The sequence below is a fragment of the Narcine bancroftii genome, chromosome 3 (assembly GCF_036971445.1).
Source record: "Narcine bancroftii isolate sNarBan1 chromosome 3, sNarBan1.hap1, whole genome shotgun sequence".
NCBI classification, from domain to species: Eukaryota; Metazoa; Chordata; class Chondrichthyes; order Torpediniformes; family Narcinidae; genus Narcine; species Narcine bancroftii.
The window spans coordinates 353,193,767-353,210,685 of NC_091471.1; the positions used below are offsets into that span (position 1 = coordinate 353,193,767).

The 16,919-nt window shown below is 39.9% G+C and overlaps 2 protein-coding genes across 13 annotated transcripts in view; one reads left to right on the forward strand and one right to left on the reverse strand.

The window, feature by feature from the left end:
* The window catches only part of adap2 (ArfGAP with dual PH domains 2), a 67,436-nt gene that overhangs the window by 23,814 nt on the left and 26,703 nt on the right, over positions 1-16,919 (reverse strand). For all 4 annotated transcript variants that reach the window (XR_011354833.1, XM_069929836.1, XM_069929838.1 and 1 more), the window contains exons 6-9: positions 10,838-10,984; positions 10,423-10,506; positions 4,357-4,419; positions 1,663-1,740 (exon numbers count right to left, since the gene is read on the reverse strand). Coding sequence is in view for 3 of the 4 variants with exons in the window: in XM_069929836.1 (XP_069785937.1) it covers positions 1,663-1,740; positions 4,357-4,419; positions 10,423-10,506; positions 10,838-10,984 (372 nt within the window). In the remaining variant the exon portion in view is untranslated. The remainder of the gene's footprint in view (positions 1-1,662; positions 1,741-4,356; positions 4,420-10,422; positions 10,507-10,837; positions 10,985-16,919) is intronic.
* Positions 1-16,919, forward strand: part of tefm (transcription elongation factor, mitochondrial) — a 76,779-nt gene that overhangs the window by 18,379 nt on the left and 41,481 nt on the right. For 2 of the 9 annotated variants that reach the window (XM_069929840.1, XM_069929841.1), the window contains one exon: positions 12,344-14,009. The exons of the other annotated variants lie outside the window; for them this stretch is intronic. In XM_069929840.1, coding sequence (XP_069785941.1) covers positions 12,455-13,660 — 1,206 coding nt within the window. In that variant the 5' untranslated portion in view covers positions 12,344-12,454 and the 3' untranslated portion in view covers positions 13,661-14,009. Of the gene's footprint in view, positions 1-12,343; positions 14,010-16,919 lie in introns of those variants that run through there. 9 annotated transcript variants of the gene reach the window in all.

The following is a 16,919-nucleotide window of genomic DNA, read 5'->3' on the forward strand; positions in this document are numbered from 1 at the left end:
GCATCACGTGACCTCCAGCTGTTTTAATTTTTAATTTTAATTCAGAAATACTGTAAGGTAACAGGCCCTACTGGCCCACTACCCTATGCTGCTCAAACACACCCGTATGACCATGGAGAGGATGTACAAACTCTGACAGTGTCAGATTCAAACACAGGTTGCTGGGTCTGTAATAGTGTTACATTAACTGCTACACTAATTGAACCACCCATCTGTTCTGTGTGAGCAGACAGGCTCTATTCATCTGAAAAACAGCACCTCAAACAGTTCAGTGTCCCTTCAGGGTTGCATTGGGAGTGCCAGCCTTGGTTCTTTGGAAAGTATCACAGAGTGATGTGTGAACAACTTGTCAGAGATAGGAGTGCACCTCCCAAATCACATCAGTGAAGAAATAAAAGAGAAGGGAACTGTGGATCCCACAGTTGCTAAGGAACAGTGGTGACTCCATAAATCAATCAGACACTTAGAACTCCTGTCTGTGAGGCCAATTTGGTTGGGGCCATTTCCCAGAAGCCACAAGGGTGAGAATTCCATTGTTTAGTCCCTTTCACACTTGCAAATGATCCCAGGAATTAATTGCCAATTGGCCTTTAAAGCATCTAGTGTGAAAGCAAAATCAGTGCAACACTGGCATAAGATGAAATTATCTCACACCTAGAATTGATGGCCTTGACCCCAGTACAATCTCCAGCATCTGTGACACCAGCTTTGCAATCATGCAAGTGTGAAATGGGCAATTGCATTATAGAGAGAGGGGGAAATAAATAGCAATGGCAATCGTAGACAATTTTTAAACAACGTGGGAAAATAGGTAGTGCTCCAGAGCACAATTTATAAAGACCATGGGGAAAAAGCAATGGTGGACCTAACTTCCCAGAATGCTGTGTGGCAGAGAAACCCCTCCATAAATGATCATGCATGCAGCCCTTTTCTCTGCTGCACAGAATTCTGGAAGGGCAGGTCCACCATCACTTTTTTCCCCCACGGAAATTATAAATTACTGCCAACTTTCCCATGCTATATAAGTTGTGTGCTATAGCGCTGCAAACTTCTCTTATCAGTTTTAAAAATTGTCCACTATTGCTATTTATTGCTAGCACTTGCCCATGGTCCCTTATTAAAAGTTTCTATAGGTTGGCACAACAACAACAGGAGCTGAAGGGCTCATACTGTGCTATACATAAAGCTTAATAATGTTGTAATTAGGCATGATTAATTTTGTTCAAATATAAGATCATAATACATTGATCAAGATTTAGGGTAGGTCCACCATCACTTGACGTGTCATGACATTACCGGTAGAAGGTAGAACAGTCTTAACCCTGGAGGTTGTTCCTTGCAAGTGTCCCAGTTAGGAGTGGTTGAAGTGTGAAAAGCCAAACCCTCATTCCTATTCTGGACACTGAACATCCAATTTAGTAGGATGCAAATGTTAATGGGTCTATTAAGTCATAGCACAGCCTGCAGTGTGAGCAGAACTCTCCCTGGCACACACAGTGATTCAATGAGGAGATTTGAAATAAGGAGATGCAGCAAGTTTCATTCCTGGGTGATTAAAGGGGCATCTTCCCACATGGCTTGAGGTGCTGGGTGAACCCCAAGTTTTTGCTCATGATGTGCTGTTATTATCTGTATGTTTTGTGGAGACGGTCTATCACTTACCAGTGGATTTTTAAAATACAACAGTTTGCGGTCCAGAGTATCCAGGGTAAACCATCGCCTTTTAAAAGGTTCCTTTTCCTGCAAAAGATCATTTCTTTCCATGGTAAAAGATTCAATTTTGGGCCGTTTAGATACCTGTAATTTCATAGAACATTTAATTTCCTTTTATTCACAAGGGCCCTGCATAGAATTAAGAGGAACTTTTGTGGAGAAACAGGACATTCGCCTACTCAATTTCACTGTTATCTACACCCCCTTTTTCAAACTGTTTAACTTCCACTCAACTTCAGTTCTGACCTGCCTTCTTAATGGGCTTTCATTAGTGTTTTATCTGGTTATAGGGTTTATGGAAATATTCTCCTCACATCCACCTTATCAAGTACCTTTGGAATTTTAAAAAACGTCTAGAGTCAGATGATACTTGATAAAAGTAGGTTTGGCTGTTGTTATTCACCAGGGCCACTTCCATTATTGAAGGGAGAAGTGTCTCCAAGCAGTCACAGTACTTTTCCAAATATACACTGTATTCATAATACGTACACTAAATGCAACCAGTATGATTTAATTTTAATTTAGAAACGTCGCACAGTAACAGTTCCTTCTGGTCCACTAGGGCTGGCCAAATTCACACACGCGACCAATTAACCTGCAGACCCCATGCATCTTTAGAACATGGGAGGAAACAGGAGTGTCCAGAGGAAACCCATGCAGACACAGGGAGAACATCAAAATTTACAGACAGTGCCAGATTTGAAGCCAGGTTGCTGGCTCTATAATAGCACTGCACTAACCACTATGTTATCTTTCTCTGTGTTCATAGTACGAACAAATCAATATACTCTGCATCCACACAAGATTGCAATAGGGTATTCATTGGTGGACAGAGGAATAGTTGATGAAATACAGAGAAATATGAGGTGTTACATTTTGGGAGGTTTAACATGGTAGGGGCTGCACGGTGAACTGTAGGGATGTGCAGAGTTTTGCAGAGCAGAAGGATTTAGAAATACAGGCATGTTGTACCTTGAAAGTGGTGTACAGATGGAGTACTGTGTTAGTTTTGGTCACCACGCCACAGGAAGGACGTCAAGCTGCAGTGGGTCTCTCAATCACAGCACGATGTTGCCAATTGAGTTGAAGATTGTTCATTTAAGGTTACGAACCACATTTGTAAAATAGAGTTTAATGCTACAATCACAGCAACTGCAGACTTTTGTGGATTCCCTACTCCTGCTTATTTGGCAAGTTGGTCTTCATCAGCTAGAGTATTGAGTACCGAAGTTGAGATATGTTGCAGTTGTACAAGACCCTTTTTGCGGTACTGTGTTCAGTTTTGGTCACTACTACAGGAAAGTTGTCAAGCTGGAGAGGGACGGTGGAGTGAAGATTTATGAGGATGTTGCCAGGATGGGGATCTAAGTTAAAGAGAGAGTTTGAGTAGACTGGCGCTTTATTCCTTGGAGCACAGGATGATGATGGGTGAACTCGAGAGTCTTTTGCCCAGAGTAGGGGAATTGATAAACAGAGGACATCAGTTTAAGGTGATGGGGGAGATGGTTAACAGGAACCTGACAGATAACTTTTTTAAATAGAGGGTGGTGTGTGTATGCAATGGACCTGGAGGAGGTGGATTAGGCAGATACTATTACAATATTTAAGAAATATTTGGATGTATACATAGATAGGATGGGTTTAGAGGGATTATGGGTCAAACACAGACAAGTGGGACTGGTGTGGATGGGACATTTTGTAGGTGCAGGCAGATTGACCTGAAGAGCCTTTTTCCACACTATGTAACTAATAATAACTCATGTTTCCTCCCTAACATTACATCTGTAAAGTGTTGAGAGACTGATATACAGGACCTGATTCCCTCAGTGTCAGAGGTGGTGGAACCCTAGACCGTGAACTTCAGTGCATCCCCCACTGTGTACACCTCTATCTTGGAATCTCCTCACCTCAAAAAGGACCACTGCATGCAACCCTTTCCTGACCTTCTTGACAATTCATAGTCCATGAGGAGGTGGACAAAACAGTTACCATTATTACCACAAAAGTCCTGTGGCCTGGATCTAAAACTCTGAAATGAGAAGAGTCCCTCCTGCATCAATGGGAATACCCCTCCAGACTGAATATGAGGAGATGCTCAACTACTTAAAAGCATTCGCTAACATGATTTTAGGAAAATTCCCATCTGGAGAAAAAAAAGATAATTGAGGCTCCAAATTTTTGAAGCAAAATTTGTCCCTTTTTGCAAATTTCTGCATCACTGTTTAAAATAAATTATTAGAAAGCCAAGGTTATAGGAACCTCTGCTGGAAGGCACAATTAAGCAGGAGTAGGGAATCCACAAAAGTCTGCAGTTGCTGTGATTGTAGCATTAAACTCTATTTTACAAATGTGGTTCGTAACCTTAAATGAACAATCTTCAACTCAATTGGCAACATCGTGCTGTGATTGAGAGACCCACTGCAGCTTGACGTCCTTCCTGTGGCGTGGTGACCAAAACTATCACAGTACTCCACATGGGGACTCCCTAATGTTCTGTACAACTGCAACACAATCTCCACACTTCTATTCTCAATTCTCCCACTGATGAAGGCCAACATCTCAAAAGGCTTTCACCAAAAGAGTTCCATGGGATATCAAGTTACCACACAATTCATCGTATCAGCAAGTGTGGAGTGTTCTTACCGTGGGGCCTGTTTTTTCCATGTGCCCCTCCTTTGCATAATTCCACGTTAATCTGGGAATGAGCTGAGGAAATGCAAAACAGACAAAATTTACAAACTTATAAAACTGTGATACAGGTACTCCCCGACTTGCGACCCATGCATCTTACATCCAACTGCATATATGACCAAAAATGTGTTAAAAAATATAAAATGTTCGCAGTTTATGTTGTATTTGACAAACTATAACGGATACAGGGCACGTAAGGACAAAAATGTGCATACTTATTAATCGGGGTCCCGTGGCATAGCCACCTTGATTCCTGTGTGCAGGTGTGGGTCTTCGGTTAGCGCCTGCGCAGTGGATTCACGTATTGGAGTTTGGTTGGCATGTGCGCAAGAGTTAGGGGTGCAAATTCAACATCGTTAGGGCACAACACTCACGCATGAACCAACCAAATTCCAATACATAACCCACTGTGCGTGCACACAGGAATCCATAGGCTGCGCCTCTGCCCGGGACGCCGACTAACAAGTACACAATTCTGACCTACGTCCATTCTGAGATACGATCATAAGTCGGGGAGCACCTGCAGTACATTTCATAGGGTCATTTTTTTGTACATTTATTCATTCAGAGGAATGTGTAACCATCAAGAGCTGGTATTGTACCTTAAAAATCTATTTGATGAATGATAATGAATTTATTGTCATATAAATTGTACAATGTACATATGTACCAAAATCCTTACTTGCTGCAACTTGAGTAAAAAAGACATTAAAACAACAAAAAAAAACCACAGTAGTGTTCTTAATTGAATTAAAAAGAGTCAATAAATACAAAAAAAAATATTCAGTTATCCAAGACTGAAAAAGGTGACTTTATTTAAAATTTTAATGAAACTATAGAGCAGGCAGTTGGCCAGGAGGAAGAAGAAGGTTTAAAGCAGGAGAAGGGATCTTGAAAAGTTTTGAGGTCAAAGGGAAGAGGTGAGGAGGAAACCTTCCAGTCCATAAAACCTATGCAGGGCAGTTACATCCAATTAACCTCCAACCCCATACATTTTGGAGGGTGGGAGAAAACCAGAGTCCTTTATGATGTTAGCTGCCTTCTTGCATAGATGTCTGCAATAGATGAGACATCTGAGCCTATGTTGGCCTGGCTAGGTTTGCTACTCTCTGGAGCCTCCTGTATCCCTGTGGAGTCGAATCCCAAACCAGGCTATGAAAAATCACTCTCATTTCCACCAATCCATCTATCTGTGGGTATTTTGTTAAGTATGTTTGTAATTTTATGTGTACTTACACCTATGCATAATTTAAAAAAATATTTTTATTGAGCTTAATATATACAGAATTGACAATCACATAATAACTCATTTGAATACAAGTAAGCACACATTTTTAAAAAAGCCAATGAGGAAAATAAAGTAGATGAAACTACATCAATAATTGCTTATATAATATATTTAATTGAAGTGATCTATGCAACCATGTTAAACCTAGTTATTGAAATAACGAATTAAAAAAGGAAAAAGAAACTAAAACTTAATCTAATCTATCCCCTCCCTCTAATCAAGGTTACCTTTAAATTAATTTTAAAAATCAATAATGTGGAACCATTGGCGACCCCTGGAGAACAGGCAAATAATTGGTAATTCTTCCAATTATTAAAAAAATTCAAAGAATGGGTCCCACAATTTCATAAATTGAAACTTCCCATCTTTAATATTATATCTAATTTTCTCTAAACTTAAATAGGACATCATATAACTGCTGTATATGAGTAGGGGATGAATCATCTTTCCAATTCAATAAGAATGCTCATTAAGAAACACACTTTCTATATGGAAAAATATTAATCAATGCATAGGGTCTAAAGTGGGGCTGTCCCCAAAAATGCCCCTGACTCCAAATAGATTAGTTATGTTGAGAACAAGATCCTGAACGCCTGGTGCCGAAAAGGGGTCAGGTGTATCAAGAAAGGTTACGAGTGGGGGAAACTAATGTATTTTGAGCAACTAAAAAATAAATACGACTTGTCAAATAAGACAGTCCTCTTCTACCTTCAGATAAGATTTATTTGAGAAACAAATTAGGTCCATCCATGACCTCACAAATGGGTAGTGACATAGAGACCCTGATTCAAAAGGGGAACATGTGGAAGTTCATCTCAGTGATTTATTTCTTACTCCAAGCGCAAGGCCCTAAACTGGGCCTTCACAAATCAAGGCAGAGATAGGAATCAGACTTAGGAATAATGATTGATAAGCGGTGCTGATCAGATCTGTATCGGAACAGCATGACAGCATTTATTAATGCACGGTATAGGCTGGTGAAGTATAACTTTCTGCAAATATTTTACACTGCAAAAATTGAATAAAGCCAAATCAGAAATTTCAGACCAATGCTTTAGATGTGGCATTGCAACAGGAATCTTTGTGTATGCAACCTGAACATGTACCAAGGGTGGAACTAGGCCAAGCCCGAGAAAATAATCATAAGTAAAGAATTTCCAGACGTGATGGAGTAGTGGCCGGACGGTGAACTCCAGCCCTCTCCAGAAAAGTCGGGAAAAACAAGAGAAAACACAAAGGCACAGAAATAAAAGTTACAGAAAAGTGAGTATAAAGGTGGAAAGAAGATGGCGACAAAAAAAGAAAAGTCGAAAGCAACGGTAAGAAGAGAGGAAGAGAAGACAAAGGAGGAAAAAGGTGAAGGCCCTACCTGTCCGAAGAGGCCCGCTGCGGAGAGAGAAACCCGCTCCCTCAGGTCGGTAAATAATGGACTACAAAAATGGCTCGCAGAGCCGAGCAAAAGTGCGCAACCGCGCATGCGCGATGCGAATGAAAAAAAACACACCGACGGGAGGGGGGACCAGCTGGGGAGTCGATCTCCACAGCCGGCAACGACAGCTGCAGAACACCTGCAGCAAGAAGAGACCACAGAAGACAATAGAAACAAGAAAGAAGAGGAGGAAAGGGCAACAAAGAAACAACAGATGGTCAACCCAGAGGAAGAAGAAGAGGAAGAGTATGGTGAAATAGAAGAAGAAAAGATAGGCAAGGTAAAGGATATACTTGCTCTTATTAAAGGATACATGGAGTCATTTAAAGAATGGCAAACACAGGAATTTAAGGATTTAAGAAAAAGAATAAACAACACAGAAGAGAAAATAAATAAAATGGAGATGACCTTAACAGAAATGGGGAAAAAAATGGACAAGATGGAAGAGCGGGCAGTAGCAGCAGAAATGGAGGTAGAAGACTTAAAAAAGAAATTGGAGAAATCTAATAAAAAAACTAAAGAGACACAAGAACTACTAGCTCAAAAAATAGATACAATGGAAAACCATAACAGAAGAAATAACATAAAGATAGTGGGCCTTAAGGAAGATGAAGAAGGCAAGAATATGAGGGAGTTTATAAAAGAGTGGATCCCTAAGACCCTAGGATGTCCAGAACTTCAGCATGAAATGGAAATAGAAAGGACACATAGAGTATTGGCCTCTAAACCACAACCACAACAAAAACCAAGATCTATTGTAGTAAAATTCCTAAGATATACTACAAGAGAAAAGGTACTGGAGAAGACAATGGAAAAAGTAAGAGAGGGCAACAAACCACTGGAGTATAAAGGGCAAAAAATCTTCATTTATCCAGATATAAGTTTTGAACTCCTAAAGAAGAGAAAAGAGTTCAATACAGCAAAGGCGATTTTATGGAAGAAAGGGTATAAATTTATACTAAAGCATCCAGCGGTATTGAAAATATTTATTCCAGGACAACAAAACAGACTATTCTCGGATCCAGAAGAAGCACGAAAATTTGCAGAACAATTACAAAAATAGACTGAGGGAGGAAGACGGGTAATGAGAGTTAAAATGATCACGACTGATATGTATGTGGGTAAAGACAAAAATAGACTGAGGGATGAAGACGGGTAATGAGAGTAAAAATGATCACGATTGATATGTATGCAGGTAAAGAGGTATAAGAGTGAATAGAGACAATGAGCATACATGAATGTATCTGTACTTAGAGGAAAATATAGATAGTATAGACCAGAATTAATAAGGGAAGGTAATGGAATAGAGAGAATAAGGAGGGAATTAAAAGAGGGACCTTTGTGACATATGAAAAGTGAAATCTTTTCTGGGGGAGGTGGGGTGGGGGGAAATAGCGGTCACTGCAAAATCAGTTGACGCTTGCGAGTGGATTCGCAAATCCAAATGGAGAGGGGAGATGTGGTTGTCCGACAAGGGATAAAGGACAACTCAGGAGGTGAAGGGGAGATTGGGGATAAATAAGATAGAAATAGGAGAATAAGGAAAATGTTAGATGTTGTAGGAATGTTGTCTTATAAAGAGTTGAAAATAAGAAAACAGAAATGGAAAAGGAGGAAAGGTAATGATGGAAAAACGGAAAGAGAAGATAAACAAAATATAAAAGGGCTACGCTGAACTATATGTCTTTAAATATTAATGGAATACATAACCAAATTAAAAGGAAGAAACTACCAAATTTAAATGAATAAATGTATTCCATTAGAAAAAATAACATATTGGTTAAGAAATAATATTGAAATATTCGAACAAGTATAGGAGCCTTACATTAAATACAATAGCGAAAACCTACCGGGGACAAACATTACCTAAGTTGATGGAAGGAGAAGGAAAGAAAAGAATGGACTCAGTAGAATTTCTGGTGTAATTTTGTTGAATGACAACATTGTCTGACTGGCTTAATGCAACCTAGATTGTATACCTAAAATGGATGAGAGGGGGGGGGTGGGGGGGTGGTTTGGGAGGAAAGGGGGGGGGGGAGAAAAAGTCACTGTATATGTGTGAAAAAGAAATAGTGTATATCATGGCTAATGTGATTTATGGTGTGAAAAATAAAAAAATTTAAAAAAAAAAAAGTAAAGAATTTCCACAGGACCCAGAGCTGTTTCTATTGGAGAAATATGATGGACATAAGACTTAAGATGAAGCTGTTCAAATTCCAAATCCAATTTGTAATGATCACATTGGCAGTGGCCAGGAAGTACATAGTGGTTACCTGGAAATCCGACTCCCACTTGGCCATTGCTCACTGGAATGTGGAAATGCGAAGCTGTGTTCGCCTGGAGAAAAATTACCTATAACTTAAGGAAAAAATATAACATCTTCCTAAAAATTTGGCAACCATATTTAAATTTTATAGGAGCATAGCCTCACTGCCTGTCTTCCCCGTCTATCCTTTTACTGGGGGAGGGAGGGGGGGGGGCATTCCATCCCAATCAAGTAAAGGAAAAAATTGTAACAGCCTGGATGGCAGCTGCTGGGCCGTGATAAATCCCTGATGTGTTCCCTACCTTTGTTGTGGGTGTCTTGAATGAAGTGTGTAACTGTGGTCTTTTGGGTGGGGGGAGGGAAGGGCTTGGACTCAACGGCTAATTTTGTATATAATGGATAACTGTATTTTGTGATTGATTGCTGGAAGCTGTTTGCGTTTGAAAATTTATAAATATTCAAAAAAAATTGCTTGTCTGGCTATCAATGTGGTAAAAGCTAAAACTTTTTTCCTGAGATGCTGATAAGTTTATCTGGATCACGATAAAAAACAAAGCAATTAACAGGCAAGGTTCCAAATTAATCTTAATAAAATTTCAAAAATGTCTTTCCAGAATCTCTCTAAATTTGGACATTCCCAAAACGTATGGATCAGAGAAGCTTCAAAACTTTTACATTACTCACTTAGTGGATCAATATCTGCATAAAAACAAGATAATTTAAGTTTTGACATACGAGTTCTGAGCACCATCTTAAATTGTAATAAGCAGCATCTTGCACAAAATGAGGAATCATTAATCCAGGGGAAAGTAGAGTACCAATTTTCAAATGAAAATGTTAATTTCAAATCTTGTTCCCAATCGCTCTTGATCCCAGTCACAGGAACGGAATTTAAATCCAATAAATTTTTATAAATACATGCATAATTGAATGAATGCATTTCTCATTATGTATCCATACATTTTGATGTGCATATTTACATGTATTTATTCCCCTATATGAGGTACATTTTACAACCAGAAATTCTGAACTCACATCTGTGTCACTGGCTGTAGGGAAAGCCATCTTGAGGTATCGGAACCGAGCTGCCCTGATTGCATTGAACCAGTCCACAATTTCCTAGAGCACAAAAGGGCCAGTAGCATGTTATTTAAATCGGCGGACAGACTGCCACACTCAACTGAGGAGCATCAAGTCAGAACGGCAATAACCAAGCACAGCATTGGTTCCCAGACACAGGCTGTTAATTTCTGCACAGACGGTCAGTGTCAGGCAGATAGTCGGTGTCGGGAAGACAGTGTCCAGCCAGACGGTCAATGTATGGGCAGACATCATCAGGATTCTCTCATGGAGCAAGATGCTCAGTCTCAGGGAAGACTCCCTGTGGCTGGCTGCGTGGACTTTGAGTGTATTTTGAGGAACTCACCCCAGGGCAGTTGTTCTCCCTCACCTTCCCATTCTTGTGGAACACAAACATATTCCTGGTGTGCCCATTCTCCAGGTACGTGATCTGCAGCCCGTTGGGATTCCCAATCTTTTCTGGTTGGAACGTCACGTTCAGGTTTGACACTTGAATGATTCCCTTTGGCAATTTAGCCTGTGAATCAGAAATGTGCCTATTAGCAGCAACTTTCATCTCATTATTCCTCCTCTGACTTCCAGTATATTTAGTATATTTTATTTACATATATGCTTACACAAATCATTTGCTTCTCTAAGTTCTCTCCGATTTGTATCTATGTCTAACCTTTCTGTGTTTTATCTATTCAACTATATTATTCAACCTCACTATCCATTGAAGCAAAATCCCTTCTCCAGGACAGGTGTAGCAAATAGCTACTCTGTACAAAGTGAGGGGAGAAACTTTTAAGGGAGACATCAGGGTGAGTTTTTTTTTTTCATTTTACACAGAGAGTTGTGAGTCCCTGGAATGTCTTGCCAGGGTGGTGGTGGAGGTTGGAACATTAGGGGCATTTAAGAGACTTATTAGGCAGGTATATGAATGAAAAAAAAAGAGGGTTGCGAGGTAGGAAGGGTTTAGTTTTTTTTTGGTAGGTACATTGGCATAGCAGTGAGCGCAATTCTATTACAGCACCAGCGATCAACACTGGGATTTGAATCCAGTACTACCTATAAGGAGTTTGTACGTTCTCCCTGCGTCTGCATGGGTTTTCCCCGGGGGCTCTGGTTTACTCCCACTGTTCGAAATGTTACCAGGGGTAACATTTGGGTGTAATTGGATGGCACGGGTTTGTGGGCTGAAATGCTTTTACCATACTGTATATAGGTTGGCACGACATCTTGGGCCAAAGGGCCTGTGCTGTAATGTTCTCTGTTGATGACAAGGAGCACTCAATAGCAATGCTGAACAAACTCTGGTTCTTGCTTTGCCTCTAAGCCGCAGGACACTCCGGCACAGCTGGAGCTAACCCCCTTTAACTGAGTAACTGCAACTGACAGCCTGTTTATTTCCTGGTCTACTACTTCCAACTTTGGGGAGGAGATTGTAGGTTGCCTGGAAAGTCATGGCCGATTCGTTTAAGTCAATCCACTATGTAGGAGCATCCTGGATTACTCTTCTGTTTCAACACATAAATTAGTGCATCTCCAAAATCTGTCCCCTTCCTCCCCATCCCAACTCCATATGGATTGGGGAAGTAGGGAAATAAAATTGGAATGAAACATGTAAAAGGTATGGTAAATAATCGCTGTCTATCAAACAGAAGACACTGGCACGTAGAACCATAGAGCATTACAGCACAGAAACAGCCCTACTATTCAGTACTGAACTATTTTTCTGCCTAGTTCCACTGACCTCACCCAGTCCATATCCTTCTATACCACTCCCTAGGGATACAGATGAGTAAATGAGTGGTGGAGAAAGTAGGAGCTGGACGATGGAAAGAAACATTAAATATCCCACTTTGATAGAAAAGTTTTTTTTTTCCTTAAAAAGGAAAAGATACGAGGAGTCCAGCCCTCTCCAGAAAAGTCGGGAAAAACAAGAGAAAACACAAAGGCACAGAAATAAAAGTTACAGAAAAGTGAGTATAAAGGTGGAAAGAAGATGGCGACAAAAAAAGAAAAGTCGAAAGCAACGGTAAGAAGAGAGGAAGAGAAGACAAAGGAGGAAAAAGGTGAAGGCCTTACCTGTCCGAAGAGGCCCGCTGCGGAGAGAGAAACCCGCTCCCTCAGGTCGGTAAATAATGGACTACAAAAATGGCTCGCAGAGCCGAGTAAAAGTGCGCAACCGCGCATGCGCGATGCGAATGAAAAAAAACACACCGACGGGAGGGGGGACCAGCTGGGGAGTCGATCTCCACAGCCGGCAACGACAGCTGCAGAACACCTGCAGCAAGAAGAGACCACAGAAGACAATAGAAACAAGAAAGAAGAGGAGGAAAGGGCAACAAAGAAACAACAGATGGTCAACCCAGAGGAAGAAGAAGAGGAAGAGTATGGTGAAATAGAAGAAGAAAAGAAAGGCAAGGTAAAGGATATACTTGCTCTTATTAAAGGATACATGGAGTCATTTAAAGAATGGCAAACACAGGAATTTAAGGATTTAAGAAAAAGAATAAACAACACAGAAGAGAAAATAAATAAAATGGAGATGACCTTAACAGAAATGGGAAAGAAAATGGACAAGATGGAAGAGCGGGCAGTAGCAGCAGAAATGGAGGTAGAAGACTTAAAAAAGAAATTGGAGAAATCTAATAAAAAAACTAAAGAGACACAAGAACTACTAGCTCAAAAAATAGATACAATGGAAAACCATAACAGAAGAAATAACATAAAGATAGTGGGCCTTAAGGAAGATGAAGAAGGCAAGAATATGAGGGAGTTTATAAAAGAGTGGATCCCTAAGACCCTAGGATGTCCAGAACTACAGCAAGAATTGGAAATAGAAAGGGCACATAGAGTATTGGCCTCTAAACCACAACCACAACAAAAACCAAGATCTATTGTAGTAAAATTCCTAAGATATACTACAAGAGAAAAGGTACTGGAGAAGACAATGGAAAAAGTAAGAGAGGGCAACAAACCACTGGAGTATAAAGGGCAAAAAATCTTCATTTATCCAGATATAAGTTCTGAACTCCTAAAGAAGAGAAAAGAGTTCAATACAGCAAAGGCGATTTTATGGAAGAAAGGGTATAAATTTATACTAAAGCATCCAGCGGTATTGAAAATATTTATTCCAGGACAACAAAACAGACTATTCTCGGATCCAGAAGAAGCACGAAAATTTGCAGAACAATTACAAAAATAGACTGAGGGAGGAAGACGGGTAATGAGAGTTAAAATGATCACGACTGATATGTATGTGGGTAAAGACAAAAATAGACTGAGGGATGAAGACGGGTAATGAGAGTAAAAATGATCACGATTGATATGTATGCGGGTAAAGAGGTATAAGAGTGAATAGAGACAAGGAGCATACGCGAATGTATCTATACTTAGAGGAAAATATAGATAGTATAGACAAGAATTAATAAGGGAAGGTAATGGAATAGAGAGAATAAGGAGGGAATTAAAAGAGTGACCTTTGTGACATATGAAAAGTGAAATCTTTTCTGGGGGAGGCGGGGTGGGGGGAAATAGCGGTCACTGCAAAATCAGTTGACGCTTGCGAGTGGATTCGCAAATCCAAATGGAGAGGGGAGATGTGGTTGTCCGACAAGGGATAAAGGACAACTCAGGAGGTGAATGGGAGATTGGGGATAAATAAGATAGAAATAGGAGAATAAGGAAAATGTTGGATGTTGTAGGAATGTTGTCTTATAAAGAGTTGAAAATAAGAAAACAGAAATGGAAAAGGAGGAAAGGTAATGATGGAAAAACGGAAAGAGAAGATAAACAAAATATAAAAGGGCTACGCTGAACTATATGTCTTTAAATATTAATGGAATACATAACCAAATTAAAAGGAATAAACTACCAAATTTAAATGAATAAATGTATTCCATTAGAAAAAATAACATATTGGTTAAGAAATAATATTGAAATATTCGAACAAGTATAGAAGCCTTACATTAAATACAATAGCGAAAACCTACCGGGAACAAACATTACCTAAGTTGATGGAAGGAGAAGGAAAGAAAAGAATGGACTCAGTAGAATTTCTGGTGTAATTTTGTTGAATGACAACATTGTCTGACTGGATTAATGCAACCTAGATTGTATACCTAAAATGGATGAGAGGGGGGGGGGGGTGGGGGGGTGGTTTGGGAGGAAAGGGGGGGGGAGAAAAAGTCACTGTATATGTGTGAAAAAGAAATTGTGTATATCATGGCTAATGTGATTTATGGTGTGAAAAATAAAAAAATTTAAAAAAAAAAGGAAAAGATACTGGAGTACGTTAGTGGTCAGTGAGTCCTGGTTAGACAAGGAACAGCAATAAACATAACTGCAGATGTTAGAAATTGAAGTTAGGACTTGCAACATCCCTTCCATAATTCCACCTGTTTCCTCACATCCCATGTTTTTCTAAATAATGAGAGAGATAAAGCATCTTGTGTGGTCTGATTATTCTGGACATCATTAATGGAGCATCCATAGGGTCAGAAGGTTCAACAGCATGGAAACAGGTTTCTTCAGCCCAATTTTTCTGTGCAAACCAAACCTGTCCAATTTGTTTGCATTCAGTTCATTATTTGCTCGGAACTTTTCCTATTCATATATCTCTTTAATTTTCAGAATGTGACAATTTACACATTTCTACCACTTCCTCTGGCATCTTGTGCCATGTACTCACCACCCTCTATGGGAAGAAGTTGCCATTTGGGTCCCTTTTAAATCACCTTAATCCTATGCCAGCGGTTCTCAACCTTTTTTCCCCCCCACTCACATAGGATGCCATAGGTGCTCTGTGGTTAAAGTGGTATTAAGGTGGATTAAGGTAGTATGTGAGTAGAAAAAAAAGGTTGAGTACCATTGTTTTATGCCCTCTAGTTTTAGATTCACCTCCACTGGGGAGAAAAAATGCTGATTCTTTACCTGATTTTAGAAATTATAAGATCCCCCTCAGCTTCCTATTATGTTCTAGGGAGAAAAGTCCCAGCCTATCCAGTCTCTCCTTATAATTCAAGCCCTCCCCAGTACTGGTAACATTCTCGCAAATCTTTTTTAAAACACTGGACAATATTCCAAGTTCGGTCTCTCTAATGTCCTGGACAGTTGTAACATGATGTCCTTGCTCCTGTACGCAAGTGTTCCAAATGCCCTCACCACCCTGCCTACCTTCATCGCCACTTTCACAGAACGATGTACCTGTATGTCTCTGTTCCAATGCTCTACCATTCACCATGCAAGTCCTGCCCTGGTTTAACCTACCAAAGTGCAACACCTCGCACTTGTCAGAGTTGAATTCCATCTGCAATTCCTTGACCCATTTTCCCAGTTTACCTGTTGTAATCTCAGATAAACTTCACTGCCCACCATACCATCAATAATGGTGTCATCTACAAACCTACTAATTGTGCTAATCATCCAAGACATTAATATAGATGACAATCAACAGTGGAAGCACACCACTGGTCACAGGCCTCCAGTCTTGAATAACAGCCCAACACTACCACCCTCTGTTCTATATCCAATGTTTCTTCTCCCCCTGGATCCCATGTGATCGGACCTTCTAGACTAGCCTTCTATGTGGGACCTTGTCAAAGGCCTTGCTAAAGTCCACGTAGGTAATGTCCTACACCTGCTTTCATCTCCTCAAAGAAAAATATTGGTGAGGCAATTCATGTGCAAATGGCAGGGCAGACTCTATGGGATGAATAAGTCTTTTGGAGACACGATTCCCACACACAAAGCCTTGCTGACTATCTCTAATCAGTTCTGGCCTTTCCAAATACAGGAAGATCTTATCTCTCAGAATCCACTTCAGTAACTTACCCACGACTGATGTTAAACTCACTAGCTTGTATTTCCCTGGCTGATCCTGAGAGCCATGGCAGGCCTGGAGTGCAGGCAGTACTGTCATCAACAAATGAGTACAACATTTAACTCAAATAGGGACTAATAATAGGCAGGTTGTTGTGCTTGCATTTGATGAAATGAACAGGCCTTGAAACAGCATCCATTGAATGGCCTTTGAATTTGAGAGGTGACTACTGTATTGGTGGGTGCTGCACAAGACAGGCAGGACACTAAATGGGCAGTTGAATTGGGCAAGGTATTAAACGGGTGGCTGATTGACACTGTCTAATGCGGCTGCAGCTGGATTCTGACCTTTGCATCAGAAATATTGGAAAGGAAATGTTAGATGTTGTAGGAATGTTGTCTTATAAAGAGTTGAAAATAAGAAAACAGAAATGGAAAAGGAGGAAAGGTAATGATGGAAAAACGGAAAGAGAAGATAAACAAAATATAAAAGGGCTACGCTGAACTATATGTCTTTAAATATTAATGGAATACATAACCAAATTAAAAGGAAGAAACTACCAAATTTAAATGAATAAATGTATTCCATTAGAAAAAAATAACATATTGGTTAAGAAATAATATTGAAATATTCGAACAAGTAT